The sequence below is a fragment of the Nestor notabilis genome, unplaced genomic scaffold (assembly GCF_000696875.1).
Source record: "Nestor notabilis isolate BGI_N333 unplaced genomic scaffold, ASM69687v1 scaffold1604, whole genome shotgun sequence".
NCBI classification, from domain to species: Eukaryota; Metazoa; Chordata; class Aves; order Psittaciformes; family Psittacidae; genus Nestor; species Nestor notabilis.
In genome coordinates, this window is record NW_009925872.1 from 21,828 (window position 1) to 41,035 (window position 19,208).

At 40.3% G+C, this 19,208-nt stretch overlaps 1 protein-coding gene across 1 annotated transcript; it reads right to left on the bottom strand.

Moving 5' to 3' along the window:
• Positions 1-356: 356 nt before the first annotated feature.
• On the bottom strand, positions 357-12,188 carry IL18RAP (interleukin 18 receptor accessory protein; the record flags this gene model as incomplete). Its single annotated transcript, XM_010013238.1, has 10 exons — positions 357-727; positions 1,385-1,555; positions 2,922-3,059; positions 3,914-4,068; positions 5,801-5,921; positions 6,181-6,249; positions 9,477-9,651; positions 10,450-10,624; positions 10,730-10,997; positions 12,050-12,188. Coding segments are annotated over 10 exons (1,782 nt in total), but the record flags the coding sequence as incomplete, so codon positions are not given.
• Positions 12,189-19,208: the final 7,020 nt, after the last annotated feature.

Consider the following 19,208-nt stretch of genomic DNA (forward strand, 5'->3'; position numbering starts at 1 on the left):
CCCTTTTTAAATATTTTTCTAGAAAACAAATATAAAAATATTTTAGAAGAAATACAGTGCAAAGAACAAAGCATTCACATGTACGTCTCAACATCACAGCAAAATATAATAAATACAATAAAAATAGTACAGAAATAATAATTTATGAAAGACAGCTTACATTTACAGTTGTGTTCAGTGCCACATATTTTTACTGTGGGGCTGCAGCACTGTCTCACTGCAGTCCTTCTCACTGTTTTGGAGTGAGCTATTGCTGGCTGTAGTTGGAGTCCACAGTGGTCAGCCAGTGTAGAAAAGGTCCTTTACAGTCACGTCACCATTCCTGAGCCTGCTGTCACCCCTCTGTGAAATTTCTGCTATCGATATACCAGGCTGAATAACCTTAGGGAAAAGTCCTTTAGGCTCCAATTTCCCAACATTTTAGTACTTTTCACTGGCATGTGGTAACGCATATATTTCCAGAACTTGTTTGGAGCACCAGAAACAGAAGACTTCCAGGTAATGACTGGTAAAATCCGAAGAGCTTTCTTCACCACTGGAGGCAAAGTCTCTGGCTCTTGGAAAGCCTGGAACTTTATTAATACCAGCTTGATCTTTTTGTCTTCCAAGGCACAGTTCACCGCTGCCTGCAGTTCAAAGATGCTTGGCCCACTGACGTAGGCTGGGCTCAAAATAATTATTGCTCGTCTGCTTTGTTTAATAGCTGTAACAACTTCATCTGTGTATGCTGGAGAAGAGATGGCAACAATCACTACTGCATTCTATAATGGACTTTATACCTTATCAGTTCCTTTATTGACAGCTAAAAGCCAGAAATTAGGAAAACCAAAAATGGGGATGTTCAGCAATCACATAACCCCTATAAATGTGTTTGCTATCAGAGGGTGTCACAGTTGTTCTTGCGCAGCCTGGAGAATACAACTTGCTGCTCAGGAGGTAGAGGGCACAGCTGAGATCTAAACACACTTTATTGCTACTTGAACAGGGTCTCAGGGGGCACTTGGACTTGTCTTTTTCTCCCCAGGGACAGGTACTGAGGGCTTTCTAATTACTGCAGCTGGCATAGACTAAAGCAGCTCAGGAAGTAATTAGTGAAATATTTGTGGTCTTCTTTTCAGTGAACGAAGTCTGCTTGTAAAGAAATTCTTAAATGAGAAGCTTTATCTCAGCCTACTAGCTCCCAGAGACCACACTTGAACATACATCTAAGTATGCCTGAGGTGCAGGGGTCAGACATAAAGATCAAAATACCAATCATGAGATTTGAGCAGAAATTCCAGTACCAAAATATACCATTTGCTGATCTGGTGCATAATAGTTTTTGGAAAGTGAAAAACAATTTTATAAAAAACTGAAGATTTTTTACTATACACAGGGACCTTACCTCCTCCTGGAAGAATATCTCTTTCAAGAATGCATAACTTGTATCCATATTTAGTTTCCAGCATATCTGGAAGAAGCTCCAGGGCAAATTTTGCTTCACTAATTAAAGTAGAGTTACTTTCAGAAGAGTCTAGTTTTGCATACGACACAAATGCATCAAATTCTTTGCCATCTAAAATAAATAACACTGTATACATTAGCAAATCCATCTGAATCAGATTTGTCTGAAGCATTCAGCTTCTTTCTTAATGCTCGTTTTCCATTTATATGTATGATATAATCCAACAGGTGAGAACACATTCTATGGCCAATCCCCTCAGGCAGAAAAGTAATTGGATAGGCACAGTTGGTCTGCACACTCCATGCACCCACATTGCAAAGGTGCTGTGTTCACATGGTGCATGAGAGTCAGGGAGAAGGACAGAGGCTACCATGATGGAACCCAACTGTGTCTTCAACTTCTATGCACAAATCTTGGCAGGTCTTTCTTTGTCCTACTGACATATGGGGTGAGCTCTAAGGGGACTTTCCAGAGGTTCTTAAATCAATTTTTTACCAAATAGAGGGGAAATTTTGAGTGATTTCCCAAATCACTTTTGCCAGCTGCCTTAGGGCTCACAAAAATACTTTCCAAAAGGGCAGTTAATTGTCTTTCATTACGTATGTATTTATAGATACCTAGATACAGTTATTTCACACTTACGTACAATGTACATACACACATGCAAACACAAACGCAGACTCAGACACCTCTATCTCAAGCTGCATCAAGATTCAAGAATTTTTAGAAAAATTTCCTTGGTCACATACTACCAGGTTCTTTCATGTAAGAAAGTTATATGTTAAGCTCTTTGAAGTAGGCACAGTCATTTCTGATGCCTTTTCATACTGCCTACTATGTTGGAGACCCATTTTACCTGAGATGATGGGGTGATGCTACTATGAAGATTTGAAATATCAGAAGCTGATCACTGTGGTGTAAATGTCAGGCTAGTCAACATAATTTTTAGAAAGGAAATATGAATATTTCCCAAATGTACACTTCTCAGTTGGTACCTGTGTCATCTTATTTTTCTTCTTTATTTATTGTTCTGAGAAATTATCTGGCTTCAATTGAAAAATGCAATAAACTCTGGAGTTTTCTACTTAGTTCTGCAAGGACATTTGATTCTTGTCCACAGGTTCTGTTGAACACTTTGGGAGAATGAGGTTGAAATGTTGGAGAGGGTCTATTATTCCCTGAAAAGAGACTGCCAAAATTCAACTTCCTGCTCTAATCTTCCATGGTTTAATAAGGGATCTTGTAAAAGGCTAACTGTGACATTTCAGTTGGTGTTACATACTTCCTCAACACTGCCTGGCTTTTTTTCCATCTGAATCCACTGGGCATCTTGCTAGCTTTAACAGCCTTTATATCAGCTCAAAGAGAGCAGGGTCAGTAAGAGAATTTAATTAAATGGTTAATTCCCACAGATTAACCACACGGCAAAAGGAAGTAATAAAACCGAATAAAAGTAACATCATGCAATATTTCTTACCTCCTGTAGTTTCATTGTGGACCAAATAACTTCGGTACATCAGCACTATTTCAATCCAGTGCTGGTAAACAAAGGCAGCGCACAAAAGTAATGCAAATAGGATAGAAATGGCACTGCATAGGACATGTAAGAGAAACACTGTAGAAAGAAAAGAGTCTATCATAACTCAGGCTTTACAAAATAATGTTGACACTCTAGATGAAAATCTCAGTCCAAAAATGGGGGCAAACCATCTCACAATCTTCTTTCTTACACTACTGGCAAACCTTAGGGAAGCCAGGAAGTCATTTAGGTGCAAACCTTAACAGAGTTTCAGTCTACCATCAGGGATCTTTTTTGAATAGAATCTCCTCGATCGTATGAAAAGCTAATCTGTGATGGAAAGCACATAGAGAACGGTCTATGGCACACTCAGCAGGGCTGAAAGTAGTCATTGCTTGAGTTGGAAATGTCACATCAGAACACACAGCTGCACACAGTGTCCTGCTGGAGACTTCCTGTGTTACTTTAATGATGAATTTCCATTATAAATTATGGTTCAGTGTTTTAATTTCAACATTGATTCTGGTTTTGGTCTTTGCTTGAAAGGCTGCCACATTCATCAGTTATGGTAACTTCTCAGAAACATGCAGGCTAAGGACTGGGAAAACAAACAGAAAAAAATCAAAGGAATACTATTGCTTTCAGCAGCTGCACTGATTCAGTTTAGTAGACTGACTATTAATGTTGAGAAATCCTACTCTTCTTCCTCCCACTCACTCTCCAGCTTCCACTTGGCTCACTTGCCTGCAGTAAGTCCCCAGACAGCCCTGTCATTCTGAGTAGTCCTCAGAATAATGTGCCTTTCTAGACATTTGGCAAATCAAACTTCTCCCATCCAGCTTGAAGAGATGTCTGCAGCTGGCTAGAGTGTCAATGAGAAATGAATTTGTAGCAGTGAGTAAATCAAAATGTGTCTTCAAGGGCAAATAGTCATCCATCTATAGTTTTACCTCTCTGCTTTCTTTTCAGCTGGATCACAGCTGTGGCATTCCCCACTGAATTCTCAGCAAAGCATGTGAAGTTGCTTCCGAGGTCCCTTTCAGTAACTTCTTTCAGTTTTGCAACATGAAGAAGTGTGTGCCCCTTTAAACCTGCTGGATAAACACTACAGAGAGAAAAATATGTATTTGTGTGATACCTTTGCTGCTTATACATACAATCCTCAAAGGTCTTAAACACAAAGAAAGGGGAGTTTGCAACTTCTTAACATTCATCTTGAACTTTTAACAATGATGTGATATTCTGGTTTGGACCTTCATTTGTTTTTTACATTGTAAAAAAATAATCAAAAGTCTGCAGACTGAGAGGTTTATTCTTACTTCATCCACTCAAAAAAATACTTATGCACTTGCCTAGTTTTAAATATATAGCCCTTTTTGACTTCTCTATGATTATTTGTGGTTTTCTAAGATGTAAAAAAAAATTCTCAGGGTAAAATTGGAGAGAAATGAAACTTCAAAAGGAGCCACAAAAGAGAACTAGACGGGCAAAAAGACTGAGCAGCATAGCCTTTCTCACAGGGGTAAAAAGCCCAAGGACAGGAGAGGCAAACAGCATCAGGGGCAGAAGTATGGGAAATGAAGAGGTAACAGAGGAATGCCTTTGGGGCTGAGTGCGGGTTGTATGGAACAGATCTGTGTTTCAACCACTCTAGAACCCAGGGTTTCTGTGTTTCAGCATGTGTCTTTGAAAAACACAAGTATGGGCATCTCTTTGGTGGTCCTGAAGGCACATCCATCTTGCCACTGCAAAATGAGAGTCTACCATTGCACTACTTCTGCTAACTAAAGATACACAGGCATGAGCATGGGCAAGGATTCAACCTGTACTGAGCGTCTGTTGGGAATGTTTTATTCATTTGGATTTTTAAAATCAAACAAATTGTAGGTGTGCAAAAAGCTCAAAAGCTGGTAAGAAGAACATTACAAAGCTAAACATTGAAAAGTTAGGAAAATCCAATTTCCAATCTTCCCCATGAGTGATTGAGTATGTGTGAGTGAATGTGTGTGTGTGATATCATAATTTGTTACTTTTTTCCCCGTGTGACTCCTGTTAAGAACTGGATTTTAGCAGTGGCAGCAGGCCTTTGCTTCCATTGGTGTACAGAAAAGTGTCCCCATAAAGATGACTCAGGGCTTTGTAGTGAAAGATACACTCGCCTGTGTTGTCTCCACTGTTTCTTGCCCAAGTTGGACATTGCACAAGTGAATGATACACGGAAGTGCAGGAAGGAAAGGGAAGTACAGTGGCTATATGGGTTGTCACCAAGTCCCAGAAAACCTTTCCCCTGCATGTTGCTTTTCTACAAGGTCTGATTAATTCTTGCCAGGGGAGAATCCTGAAATTCAGTGTCCTGAAATTCAGCCCTCAGACTGACTCAATAAACACACCCCAATGTCTGAGGCACCCAAACTCCTTTCGATGTCCACAGTACTGTTTTACTGATGTGGTTTATTCCCCATTCAGAAACAGCTTCCAAAGACAGATTGTGTGAGTTGCTGGCAAGGTATGACAGAGGGAATACTTGAAAAGAGCTGATACAGTGCAGGCAACCAAGTGCCACTCATGCTGAAGCTGTACATAAGCTAAAGCTTTAGGAAGAAGAGTTAAGATTGCACAGAAAGTTTGAGTTCTTCACTTTATGGTCATCAGTATGTGCTTTTGTAAGTAAGTGAAGTGCATGTGCCTGTCACATGCTCATGAACATGCATATTAATAAATTGAAGAACAGAGCCTTCTGAGTTTTATTCAGTAAGATGTATTCAGCAAAGTTTCCGTAGAAGGATTTTTACAGCTGCTGACTTCAGTAGTAATCAGACTACTGGAATTTTTCTTACCTTGTTTCCTGACTCAATTTCTCATTTATATTTTCTTTGTTGTTTCTTTTCCATGTTACCCTCCTCAGAGAAGATCTTTCAAACCCAAACTGCACACGGCATTCCAATTCAAGTGGCTTTCCTGGAACAAATTAAGACAGGAAAACCATGCGTGTAGGTTACCAGAATATTTTTCTCTTAAATAGCCTGGCATCTGTATAACACATGATGCTTTCTTTAATATCCACAAAGATATATACCAAGCAAAAACATACATTTTGTATAAAATTCTCATGCTCCTGGAAGGCAAAGCTGTTTTGCTTCACCAAGATCTATCATTACCTATTAATACCTCATTTAAACATTTTTTTTTTACTTTCAGATAAGGAATCAAAACTCACCAAGCTCTGCTTCGAGGATCACCACACCATTGGGATACAAGAAGTTGGGTGGATGGATAGTGTTTTTTGCTGCAATTAACAGGAGTAGTGTTAATAACTACGATGTTATCATCAGTGCAGAAGACCAGAGAAAACATCTTACAGAATTTTCTTTTTAGGCACCTAAGTTCGAGTGGGTGATTTACAGTTGTTGAGAGTGCACAGACAGGGGAGTTTTGCCCACAAAACTTATATAGCTACATAAAGACCAGCTCTCTCAGTTACTCTGAGGCATTGTAGCCTGCACTTAAGGTTATTTAGAACTCGGAAATCAGGGGCTCCCCTTGCAAAACCCCCTGAAGGAGTTCTGTGCCAAGCCCCATTCCATTAAGCACACAGAGAGCACAAAGTCACTCACCAGCACAGATACTTGCATTAAAATAACCTTTTCTTTTTTTTTTTTTTTTTTTTCAAAACAAGGGCTGCCAAAGGTCACAGATAATGGCACCCACAGTTCATACAAGCTACTAAGCAATTACCCAGCCTCCGGAAAAACAACCTGAAGGTGTTAAAACCCACAGCTCTGATATTCTAGGAAAGTCCCATCCTGCAGGAAATGGGGCCACATAACACTATTTCTTTTTAAACCAAGCCACAGCAGAGAAATGTATGCAAGATTCAGGGTGTTTATATATGCATATGGCACCTTTCAAGTGTTTTTCTGATTGTGCTGTAAAGTGAGGGAAAAGGACTGAGAAGCACAGTACATTAGCTCAGGTTTAGTGAGATCAGAAAAAAAAAGAGATCTATTCCATGACTGTTTGGAAAATATTTCAGGAGTATAGCTGGAGAAAGGAGTGAAAAAGCATTGTAACCCAGCACACAGAGGTCTCAAAATCTGGTGAAGCATGGTTTCCAGGCCTTGTTCTGGTGGGATGTATATATTTTTTCCATTACTTCTTAGTACCTAATACATCAAACATCTGCAAAAAAAGGAACAGCTATTTTGAAGGAGTGCTGTCCTCACTAGGCCATAGAACCAGGTTGCCTCCCCTGAAACCTTTCTTTTGCTCCCTAAATCTTGTTCTCCCTTCCACAGAGTGGCCCACTTTCCACCAGGATGCTGAGAATGGGTCCTGTGCTGTTATACAAAAACAGCTGTACTGTGTCCATCCAGCTCAGGATATAGAATAGATGTACCTATACCTTCCTCTAGGACCTCTGATTGACTGGAGTGACTGGAGTGTCTGAAAAGAGTGCCTTACAGCACTCAAACACAGGTATCTGGAGAAAAGTATAACCAAGTATCTCTTTTAGCAAACTAAAAAATCTCCCTTATTTGTGATCCCGAGTTTCAAGCATGCTCCCTTGTTGACATTGTCCAACAGCACTCAGGCAATATCTGCACTTCATCCGAAGGGTAGGAGAAGACAGTAAATATTATGGAAGAGATCACCATGATTTGAAGGAGAATATAAAGCCATGCCATATCAAATTGCCATAGAGTTCCGGATTAGCATTCTTTGGCACCCATTGAAGTTTCATGAATTCTACTCCCAGATCAAGACATCTAAATCCATTTGTAGACTCAGTCTACGCTGTTGGGAACCACAAGAAATCCAAGGTGGATCTAGTGAAAATCATGGCATTTTATGCCACGTTATTACTGAACAGCTTACAAGGATGCCAGAGAGGGACTCTTCGTCAGGGACTGTAGTGACAGGACACAGAGTAATGGGTTCAAATTTAAACAGAGGAGATTTAGAGTGGATATGAGGAGGAAATTCTTTACTGTGAGAGGTGGTGAGGCACTGGAACAGGCTACCCAAGGAAGCTGTGAATGCTCCATCCCTGACAGTGTTCAAGGCCAGGTTGGGTGGGGTTTTGAGCAACCTGGTCTAGTGGAAAGCATCCTTGCCCACGGCAGGGGGGTTGGAACTACATGATCTTAAGGTCTTTTCCAACCCAAACCATTCTATGATTCTATAATTCAAGGTTCTAGTCAAGACATCCTCAGAATACCTGGAAGAGGATTTTAATGATCATGTAGCAAATTCAGTTTATGGAGTTTTCAGAACAACAGCCTGACTTGTGCAAAGCATTCAACACTGTCCCACATGACACCCTTGTCTCTAAATTGGAGAGACATCAACTTGATGGATGGACCACTCAGTGGACAAAGAACTGGCTGGATGGCCGCATGCAAAGAGTTGTGGTCAACGGTTCAATGTCCACGTGGATACCAGTGATGAGTGGTGTCCCTCAGGGATCGGTGTTGGGACCTGTGTTGTTCAACATCTTTGTCGGTGACATGAACAATGGAATTGAGTGTGCCCTCAGCAAGTTTGCCGATGACACCAAGCTGTGTGGCTCGGTTGATACGCTGGAGGGAAGGGATGTCATCCAGAGGGACCTGGACACGCTTGTGGGGTGGGCTGATGCCAACCTCATGAAGTTTAACCAAGATAAATGCAAGGTCCTACACCTGGGTTGGCACAACCCCAGGCACAGCTACAGGCTGGGCAAAGAAGAGATTCAAGGCAGCCCTGCAGAGGACGACTTGGGGGTGGTGGTGAATGAGAAGCTTGACATGAGCTAGCTTCAGTGTGTGCTTGCAGCCCAGAAACCAACCATATCCTGGGCTGCAGCAAAAGAAGCATGACCAGCAGGTCAAAGGAGGTGATCCTGCCCCTCTATTCTGCTCTTGTGAGACCTCACTTGGAGTATTGTGTACAGTTCTGGTGTCCTCAACATCAAAAGGACATGGATCCTTGGAGCAAGTCCAGAGGAGGGCCACGAGGATGAAAAGAGGGCTGGAGCACCTCCCGTATGAAGACAGGCTGAAAAAGTTGGGGCTGTTCAGCCTGGAGAAGAGAAGACTGCGTGGAGACCTCATAGCAGCCTTCCAATATCTGAAGGGGGCCTACAAGGATGCAGGGGAGGGACTCTTCATTAGGGAGTGTAGTGGTAGGACAAGCGGTAGTGGCTTAAAACTTAAACAGGGGAACTTTAGATTAGATATAAGGAAGAAGTTCTTCACAGTGAGGGTGGTGAAGCACTGGAATAGGTTGCCCAAGGAAGTTGTGAATGCTCCAACCCTGGAGGTGTTCAAGGCCAGGTTGGACAGAGCCTTGGGCAACATAGTTTAGTGTGTGGGGTCCCTGCTCATAGCAGGGGGGTTGAAACTAGATGATCTTAAGGTCCTTTCCAACCCTAATTAGTCTATGGTTCTATGAAAAGACTTAAAGAGGGTAGGAAAGAATAGAGAAAACAGACTTTACTTTGGGTATTTTATTCTGAGGTATTATATTACTCACCGATGACTTCTACTGTAACTGTTGTTCTCATTGTCCACTTGGTAGTGTTGTCATATAGAACATAATCACACACATATATTCCAGCGTCTTTGTCATAGGTTGGATTCAAGTGGATTTCATTATGCTTAAGCTTTAGGCTTTTTCTGGTTTTCCTATGTTTTATCTGATGACCATCCTTAAAAAAAAAACAAAACCAAAAACATAAAAAAGTAATATCAAGGAATTAGAAGTCCTTTTTTTTGTTGTTGTTGCTGCTATTAAATTAGATTTTAGGGTATTTGGATAGGATTACCATGGCAGTAAAGCTAAGCCAAACTCATTACACTGAATCACAAAAAAAGGTTTATTAGGAATCTGAGGACATTTGTCAGTTATATTAAAAAAAAAATTGGTCTATAATATGCAATTATCATTAAAAAAATATTTTACATTTCTGATCGCTGAGAAAAATGTGAAATTATGAAACTAATCTAAATTAAACTATTGCTAAAGAGCAACAAAAAGGATCACTTTTTTTATGGACTGGATTTTTTTCTTTGTAAATAAATTCTTTTGAAAAGATTTTCGTGTTCTTTTATGAGAAATAAATCATGGATTTGGATTGTCTGAGATTGACAACACTGTCACTATTTAAAAGATCAAAACGTGTGATTTTTGAAAAAGCACCCCTATTTTTCAACTTAGTGTATTCATAGTCTCTAAGACCACTAAGAATTTTCATTAACACAAATTCTTGAAAAAAATCCACTGGAGAGGAAGCATTTCTACGCTTCTCTTTCATTAAATGATATTTTTGATGTGGCAAATTTCTTCAAAACTTTTACATACAGACTTGATATACAGCAATTCAAGATTCTACTTTTGGGTTTAATTTTTCAGGCTGCATTGTCTGCTAAAGAAGAATTCAAAAACCATGAACATGAGCATTAACTAGACCACTGAGCTTTTTTGAATGCTCAAGACTGATTCTTACCTTGTACCATTTTACATCTGTTTTTTTTATATGGCTGTAGCATTTTGTCCCAGGACAAATTATTGAATTCCCATTGCCAGCACGAAGATAGACCGTGTTTGTGTCATAAGCTGAACATTTTGCTACCTTTTTTGTTTGAACCTCCAAAACAATTTTGAGACATGGGATTTTTTCCCTGAGTGATGCAGGAAAAGGAGTTAAACATTGAATACACAAAACAAAGCAAAACAAAACAATTACTTTTTGTATAGAAACAAAAGCCTTTTGTTCCATTACGTACCATATCACACAGATGAACACTCCAGAATCACTGTCCCTTACTGGTTTAAACCAAAGTGCATCCCCTTGGAGAGCAGGATTAGAGCTTTCCTTGATAGCCTTCAGTGGCTCTTTGTCTTTTTGCCAGAACCACTTCACCTTATGTTGTTTTAGAAGTGAGTTGTTGTTATAAATGTGGGTAGCATCTCTATCTGGTAAAGCACATTGTAAAACAAATTCCTCACCACTAATTGCACGATACCATATTTGAGGTTCAACATGGGAACATCCTGAAAAGCAGGACAATAAAGTATCAGTACCACCCAAAAGAACACACAGTCATCATGTTTTAAAAATGTAATTAGGAATACTACAAAAATACAACTTTACTTTTCTTCTTGGATAATAATTTTATGTGACCAGATGCTGGACTAATAGAGAATTGATTTCCTTAAACATGAAATTTGCCAGTGATTTCAAAAGTTCATTCAAAGGTTTCCAGAGGTTTTCAGACCTTTTTTAAAAGCCTAATGTGAAAATAGCTTGAGATTTTTAGTGAACTGAAGATTTTCACATGGGTGCTAACCTGTTAAATCTCAACTCTGTAGAAAAACAGATGCAGCTTTTCTAGCTCTCCGCATCTTAATGGAGAAGGGACTAACATAAGCCTGAAGAAGCAGAGCGTGCTCACCATACTCCCTATTTTGGGTAAGACTGACTATTATTATTGTCATGCTGTTTTCAAAACTTTCCCCTCTTGTGTTTCAGCTACTGTCACTAAAATTAAACAAATTTTTGGATTCTGAAAGCTGTGGTCAACTACCCCCAAATTCTCTGAAGGCTGACTGACTTTGCTGCTTAACCCCTCCAGCCTGTCAGGATGTGGTAGCCCTTGAGAATATGGCAGGATTTCACTTCAGTAGAAGGGACAGCATGAAATCTTCAGTTCCTCGCCTGCCCACCTGGGAGGCTCTGTTTCGGTTTCTCTCTGTGAACTGAATTGGATCAAGCTCCTCCAGATAAATTGTATGGGCTTGGACCAGCTGCTGGAGACTTCAGGGAGTCACAGAAGCAATTCATTCGCTCCATTCGGTTCTCAGAAATCCTCCTTTACATTTGCCCTTTTCTTTTCATTAGGGAACTGATTTTTGAATCCTACTTACAGTGAACTGTATTACCAACACTTAAAAAGTTTACAGAAGGGTTAGAAACAGCTGTTTGCCTTACATGAGTATAAACAGGTGCAGAGAAAAGTCATGAAGGCATGGCAAAATGCAGATTCACTTTTCTCAGCTGTCAGAAAGCACCATGAACCCCAAACTTCACTGAAGCAGCCTCTTACCTAGCAGGTTAGTCTCTCTAACTTCTGCCCCATTGACAAACAATGCTAGGATCCAGCAAAAAGTGAGCATGATTTTCTTTATCAATTTTGGTTGATATTCTGAAATATTTTCTTTAAGAATCATCTTGCTTTCTGTAAAAGAGGAAGACATTTATTTTTTTGCAAATAATACTCCAGTAACATAGATAGGCAATTACATATCTTATTATGTAGCTCTATAAAAATTACAGACAGGATTTTCTAGATATTGTGCCTTTTTAAAAGGGGTTTGCAGCACTCTTCCTGCTCATATGATTTCACACAAATGCAGGATAGATGATATTCAAGAATATGCAACATCCTTTTTAAATCTACTTTGCATAGAATTGCTTACGGATGGATTTCCAAGTTTGCAGCAATGCAGAGCTCCACATCTGGAGTGGAAATGCAGGTCTTTCAACAGCTGCTGCTGTTAGAAGAGGAACCTGTCCTTTAGGATGGTAGATAAGATACCAAATAACAAAATCAGTCTTTAGCTAATGACAGCTATCACCAACAGACCAAGGCAGGCGTAACTGCCAAAACCCATCGAGCTCTGCTTTATCTTGAAGGCCAACAGGCTGAATATGTAAACCGGATTCCTTTGGGATTACCCAATCTAAAGATGCGTTGCAGCTATAACTTGTATTGAGTCCATGAGACTGGAGCTGAGCTATGCAGAAGCCTTAAAAATGTGTACTGTATGGATGCCAGGTCTTTCGTTCCAACTCGTTCACTCAAGAGACATGCTCCTATTGGGCTTTATTACCAGCAAAACCAGATATACCATAAGATGTCCATTAGGGTCAGCAACGCAAGCTTAAAACCCCTCTTCTCCTCTATGACTTACTTGTGTGTGCAGCATCAGGCCTCACTTCTGCACCACAGTGCTGTGTTGCGCTGCCTGAATGATCCTAGCGGAGACCTGCTGGATAGGGTAGCACCCACACCATCATAACGTATCAGCTCTGTGGCATGCTATCTCTTAGCTGAGACCAGGAACACCCAGGGAATTTGGGAGCAGGACCCCAAAGCACTCAGCTGCACCCAGACCCCTATATTACAGCACCTTGTCCAAAGTGAAACCCCAAACACTATTGCATGAAGTGTTTTGTCTGAGGTTTCATCTGTGTCTCATAGCCTTCTCAACCACACGGCTAGAGGGAAGACAGGCTGTCAAGCATGCATATTCAACAGCCATGGCTTAGTTTGCATATTTAGTAAGAACTTATCTAATGCCTGTGGTTGACATGTCCGGAGTGCCTGATTCAGGAATAAAGGCCATGTGCTTTGCTGATGTTCATGTTACGGAACTGAGACCTCAAGGACCTTTTTCCTTTGCATGTTTCGCCTCAGAGTGACTCTGCACTTGCACATCTACCAGAGAGGCACTGAGTCAGCCCAAGAGAAAAAAAGAAAACTCGGGCAAAGACTAGTCCCTTGTCTGTTGGCACCTCATGCAAATTAGACACCACTCATACAGGCAGGCAGGCAGCAAGAGAGCATCTAGTGCACACTGAGCTAACAAAAGACGTGAAGAGAACTCCCACTCTGCACTTTTTCAGGCAACTGTTCTGTGTAGAGAGGAATACTTTAGTCATCATTCTCTTCAGCATGTCTCTATTCTTTGCAAGTGAATGGAATGATCTATTTTTACACTCAGAGGTCACACAGAGTGGGTTAACTCACTTGTCTTAATGCATCCTGGTGCTTTGTTACAGATTGGCTGCCACCAACTGTCATCAACCCATTCATCTTTCAAAATCATCCTGAAACTCCAGACCAATACATATGTCTGAACAAAGAGACGGTTTCCTAGCAGCACTGGGCAAAAGCCCTCCTAAACTTTAAGAAGGTTTATCCACTGTAAAAGGATCAATGGATCCTTACTCTTGAATCTGTGTTTATGACAGCTGTAAAGACCTCTCTCAGGGCATTCATTAGGGCTTCATCTCTACTCCTATTAATACCGTGTGAAAGAAAGGATGAGTTATGTCACTCAACAGCCCATGTGGCAAAGACATTGTCATGGTTTAAACCCAATCATCAACATAAGTACCATGCAGCTACTGGCTCACACTCCCCTGCCCCAGTGAGATGGGAAGCAGAATCAGAAGGTGGTAAAACCCATGGGTTGAGGTAAGAACAGTTTAATAACTGAAATAAAGTAAAATATTATAATTATAACAATAATAATAGGAAGTGGAAAGAGAGAAATAAAACCCTATAAAGACAAGTGATGCACAATACAAGCGTTCACTACCCACTGACTGATGTCCAGTTGACCCTTTGACACCCCTGAACAGTGATCCATGGCTCCTGACCTACTCCCCAGAGTCTGTACACCGAGTATGACATTTTGTGGTATGGAATACCCCTTTGGCTAGTTTGGTCAGGTGTCCTGTCTTTGCTCCCTCCCAGCTTCTACTGCTCCTCCTCAATGACAGAACACGGGACACTGAAAAGTCCTTGATCAGGGTAGGTTTTACTTAGCAACAACTAAAACATTGGTGTGTTATCAACATCATTGTCCCACTAAATCCAAAACACAGGAGCATACCAGCTGGTAAGAAAAAAAATAGCTCTATCCCAGCCAAAACCAAGACAGGCATACTGGTGTTGGTAGCAAACAGGACCAAAGGGCCTTGTGTGTGTGATTCAGTGTCCCAGGTGAGCTGATGCAATCAGTCAGTGTTGTCAAAAGGGGAAGGTCTCATATATCTCTTTGTCCTCCCCACTCCCAGGCAAATGAGCCAGGCCCTCTCCTGTGACAGCTCCAGTCCTTTCTGGTGACTCATTCAATCTGCAAAGCCATCAGAAGTCACCTGAGAAATGCCTGACATGGCACAAGATTGGCAGTGGAAGCATTTACTTCCCAGCTGCCCATGTGTCTGGGGACACACAGGCTACGTGTAGCAAAACAAGTGACCATTCACAACGCATTTAATAATGCAGTGATGTATAATCTCTCTGCTCTCCAGTATTACCATGCTAACAACATTCTCTTCAAGCTCAAAACGTCAACATGAAAGCGGAAGAAGTGTGAAAGGGAGGGTTAGCTAATGAATGTTATAGCTTTGGTTAGCAATCTGTATAATTTTCAGTTGTCTTCTGCTAGCCATGGGAAAATACACCATTGCCATTTTTTTTTGCTAACTGACGACACTTTTATTAGAGAACCTTGGAATCTTTGAATTTTTATAGTGCTTAAGAAGTACAGTAGCGCGTGAGATTAAGAAGTGGTGTCTTGCAAATGTGTTTGACAGGAGGAGAAATTCATAGCAGAAGTAGACAGCAATTACCAAAGGCGGGGTACCTGAAGCAAGATAATCTTAAACTGACCATCCAGTGCACTGCACAGGGTCTCAGGATGAATCAGTGACTAGATATATTCAGTGACTCATTTTATTTTGGTCAGTATCTGCAAGAAAAAGAAAGCACTCTACTCTGGGCAACATATTACCAAGAGTCTCTCCACCTTCTCCTGTCATGTACCCACCCATACTACTGTATCCTTAGTCTAGGGATTTAGGACACCATTTAGCTGGAAACTGATATACAAAGGAAACTAATGCGGTCTTAACATAACTTCCTGTGGTAAAAAAATGTACAAGAGAAGAATAAGAATGGTATTATTTTGCCTATGTTTAAACTCTAAAAGGACTCTCACAAAAAACCCCAATAAATCTCCATGTCATAGCATTTTGTGTGTATTTACATAAAATATAAGCACAAGAAATCAAAATCAGTTTCTTGATAGCTGCACCAAGTTTCATGATACCTCTGAAGTCTAGTAAAGAGTGGCATGCCACAATCTTACTATCTACTATTCACATTCTGATGAAAATCACTTCATTCAGCATCAGAGCTACCAACTCCTGTGTCTTGTATTGAATTTATATCAGTGGAAAACCAAACATAATCTGAATCTAGAAGTAAGATTAGTAATAATCACACAGAAAAAACCTTCACCGTACCTATAAAGGAAAAAAACCCTAACCCTACTGAAGCTACTTACTGAGACACTACCATTTTGTCTGACCAAGCAATTAAAACTGATTTACTTAAAAATACACATTCAAAGACAATAAATCAACTCACCTGTGAAGTAGATGGGGTAGGGTAAAATCTGAAGATAAAAGCTATAATTTTAAAAAAAATATATTATCTGAAAATCTCACCTGCACATCCTACACCATGTGGTAAAAATGTGGTTAGTTCTATCTGTGCACTGTTGAGTTTGTTTCCTTTACAGGAATTTCCTCTACCTCACTGTCATCATCCCTTCCTTTCTCAGTTTAGTTCTGTTAGGTTCAAAATTTCCGGGTAGTTTTCTTGTAAAAAGAACAGGGGAAAAATTTTGCCCTTAGTTAAAAAAATCAAAGCCTTTTGGGTTCTAAAATTTTATATTTGCATTGTGTGTAAAATGCATTGGACTTTTTAATTTGCTTCATTTAAGAGGAAGAAGGGTAAAAGTTTATCTCAGGTTTTTGCCCAAATGTTGATACTAGGTGGTTCAAAACAAAAATGTGTAATATCTGAAATCTACAAAACAACCACAATTCTGAATAATATTCACTATAAGAGCCAAGTTCTCCTTATCCTTAGCCTCCTCAGCTACTTTCCACACCCACTGAAAGCTGGCACTACAAGGAGGCTGTGACGCACTATTACTTTCTATCTGTGTCCTCCCAATTAAGCCTTGTTGGTTACCCCAGCCATAGCTTTGGCAAAAAGAGAAGAGAATCCCGAATCTATCTGGAATATCTGTGACTTGTCCCTTGACCCACTAAGCAGCAGAGCATTCAGCATATACGGTCTCACACAGCCCCTCTTCCAGGCTTCCTGTATGGATGTGAAACCCCTAAAAGACAGGCTGCACGGTGACTCAAACTACATAAAAGCATCTACAAGCACCTTGTCATCAACTCAGACCCCAGTTCTTCCTATTCTAGTAGAGGTTATGTAAAATATATAGGTCCAGCAGTTTGTACCAGACTTATTTCAAGAACAGTAAGACATGTTTCTTCTTTTCTTGTGTGAAATTCACTCTCCTTAATGTAAATTGGGTCAATTACTCTATTTCCACAAGAAGCTGAAACAGGCATTTTGCTCTGTAAGAGGATTTCAATGTTGCCTCTGTTTATATACCTATTCCTTTCTGCAATGACCAATATAAGTGCTTGATTCTGTTGGGTTCTGAGCATTTGGAGATACAAGATTTGTATTCTCAGCTTCCACCATGTATTTAGCTCTCTGTTCTTTCCAGAACAAAGCCCATTGATAATTAAGAGTGGAGACCATCTCCGAAAATGCTTTCAGTGTTTTGCCCCAATACTAAATATATGTCTGGTTTATAAGTTACAAAATGCTCCAATATTTATCTGCAGATTTCACTATAAAGAGTTCAGCTTTTTGAAGAGTTCTTCTTTCTGCCTAGAAAAAGAAGCATTTTATTTTCCTCTTCCCTCGAAGGAATTAGAGAGTGCAACACAGATAAAGTCAAGCTATGCTGCTTTTAAGCCATTGCTCAGACTATCAGAGAGAAAAGATAGTTCTTTCCCAAAGACTTATCTTATAGGCACAAAATGTGTCTACTAGTTCATTTTAAGTCCCAATTGTTGTACTGTCAAAGTAATGGATTTATTGCATTCAAAAAAATAAGTAGAGCAGTCCAACTTTTGTAACAGATCTTTGAAATACAACAGAAGCACCAGTCACAAAGTTTTAAAAACCATGCTGCCAAAAGACTGAGTGGTATGTCATACTGGTTACTGCACTGGATGAAAATCTTATCAAATAGTACCAAATAGTTGGCTGAGCCTCTGTTCCAATTCACCCTTTCCTCTTTTTAAAAAGTGATATATATGCTAAAAAGCAGCCTTACTTCCCGGGTTCGTACTTATCCTTTGCTGCTAGAGCAAGTTTATAAAGAAAAGGGTAAAGAACCATTCCAGAGTACCCTCCCTGTTTCCTTTCTCTCCCCTCCCTCTCCACTCATACACAGATAGCATATTTGATATTTGATGCTATAGCTCCAGGAAATTGTGCCTCCTCACCCCTGTGGAAAGTCAGTCTTACCTTGTCCATCTCACTTTCACTCAAGCATTTTGCCAGCCAAGAGAAAATGAGGGGAAATGCACCATCTCATTAGTGCATTTAATGTAGTCTTATGGTGCTGGGAGGTTACATCTCTTTAGTATTCTGGTACTATTCTGGCTTGAAATATTTACATGTCACCTCCTCCTCTGCCCAGCTATGGTTAACACCAAGTGGGTAAGAAATTTTCCGTTCCAATTATCTCCTACACTGAGTCAGTGATGTTGATTCTGCTGTCACAGGAGGTGTCTGAGCAATGTCTAAACATGAACCTCTATCCATTTTGTATTAGGTTATACAGTCAGGGAAATATAGTCAAGGGTAGTTTATAGAGCAGTGGGGTAACTCACCTATTACTCCTCTGTGAAACAGGGGAAGATGGTGTTATTTAGTACCAATTTGCTGTACTACAGTGTATTCTGCCTTAGGCATCAGGACGTAATATGGCTAGTGCCACAGAAGTGCTGTGGATGTACTAGTAACTGAATAGATCACTTGCCAATAGAGGAAGAGCAAAGCAAATTGTCATGACCCAGGCCTTTGAAATCTCTTCACTCTCTCAATCTTTAGCAATTAGTTAGAATAGATTGTCAGACTGTCTTGCACCTCAAATTCCATGGTGATCCTTTCTTGCCTTCCTTGATAGTCTAGCCTGCTTACTGCAGCCAAAAACCATAAAACTGTCAAGGATGACCATTGCTGTATTAGGCGTTCTTTTTCAGAAACTTACTGTGCCCCAGCACAGAAGTATGTCAGAATAGTTTCCCCATTACTCCCATAGGACACCTTACTGTTCGAATGGCTTTAATGCCAATCGTAAATTTATTCACAGCCACATCTCCTTGTGTGAATACTGCTTCTTAGCTTAAACAGCTCTTCCTTCTAGTGATTTTTCTTTTTCTGTATGCATTTGTTGGCCATGCTTCTACTCCTTTCCCTGCTCATTTTACCAGCCTAAACGATTTAAACTCTTCTAGGATCCCTTCACACAGTTCTGGTGATCCTCATGGCTCTGACTCGCAGGTCTCAAGGTCTCACTTCA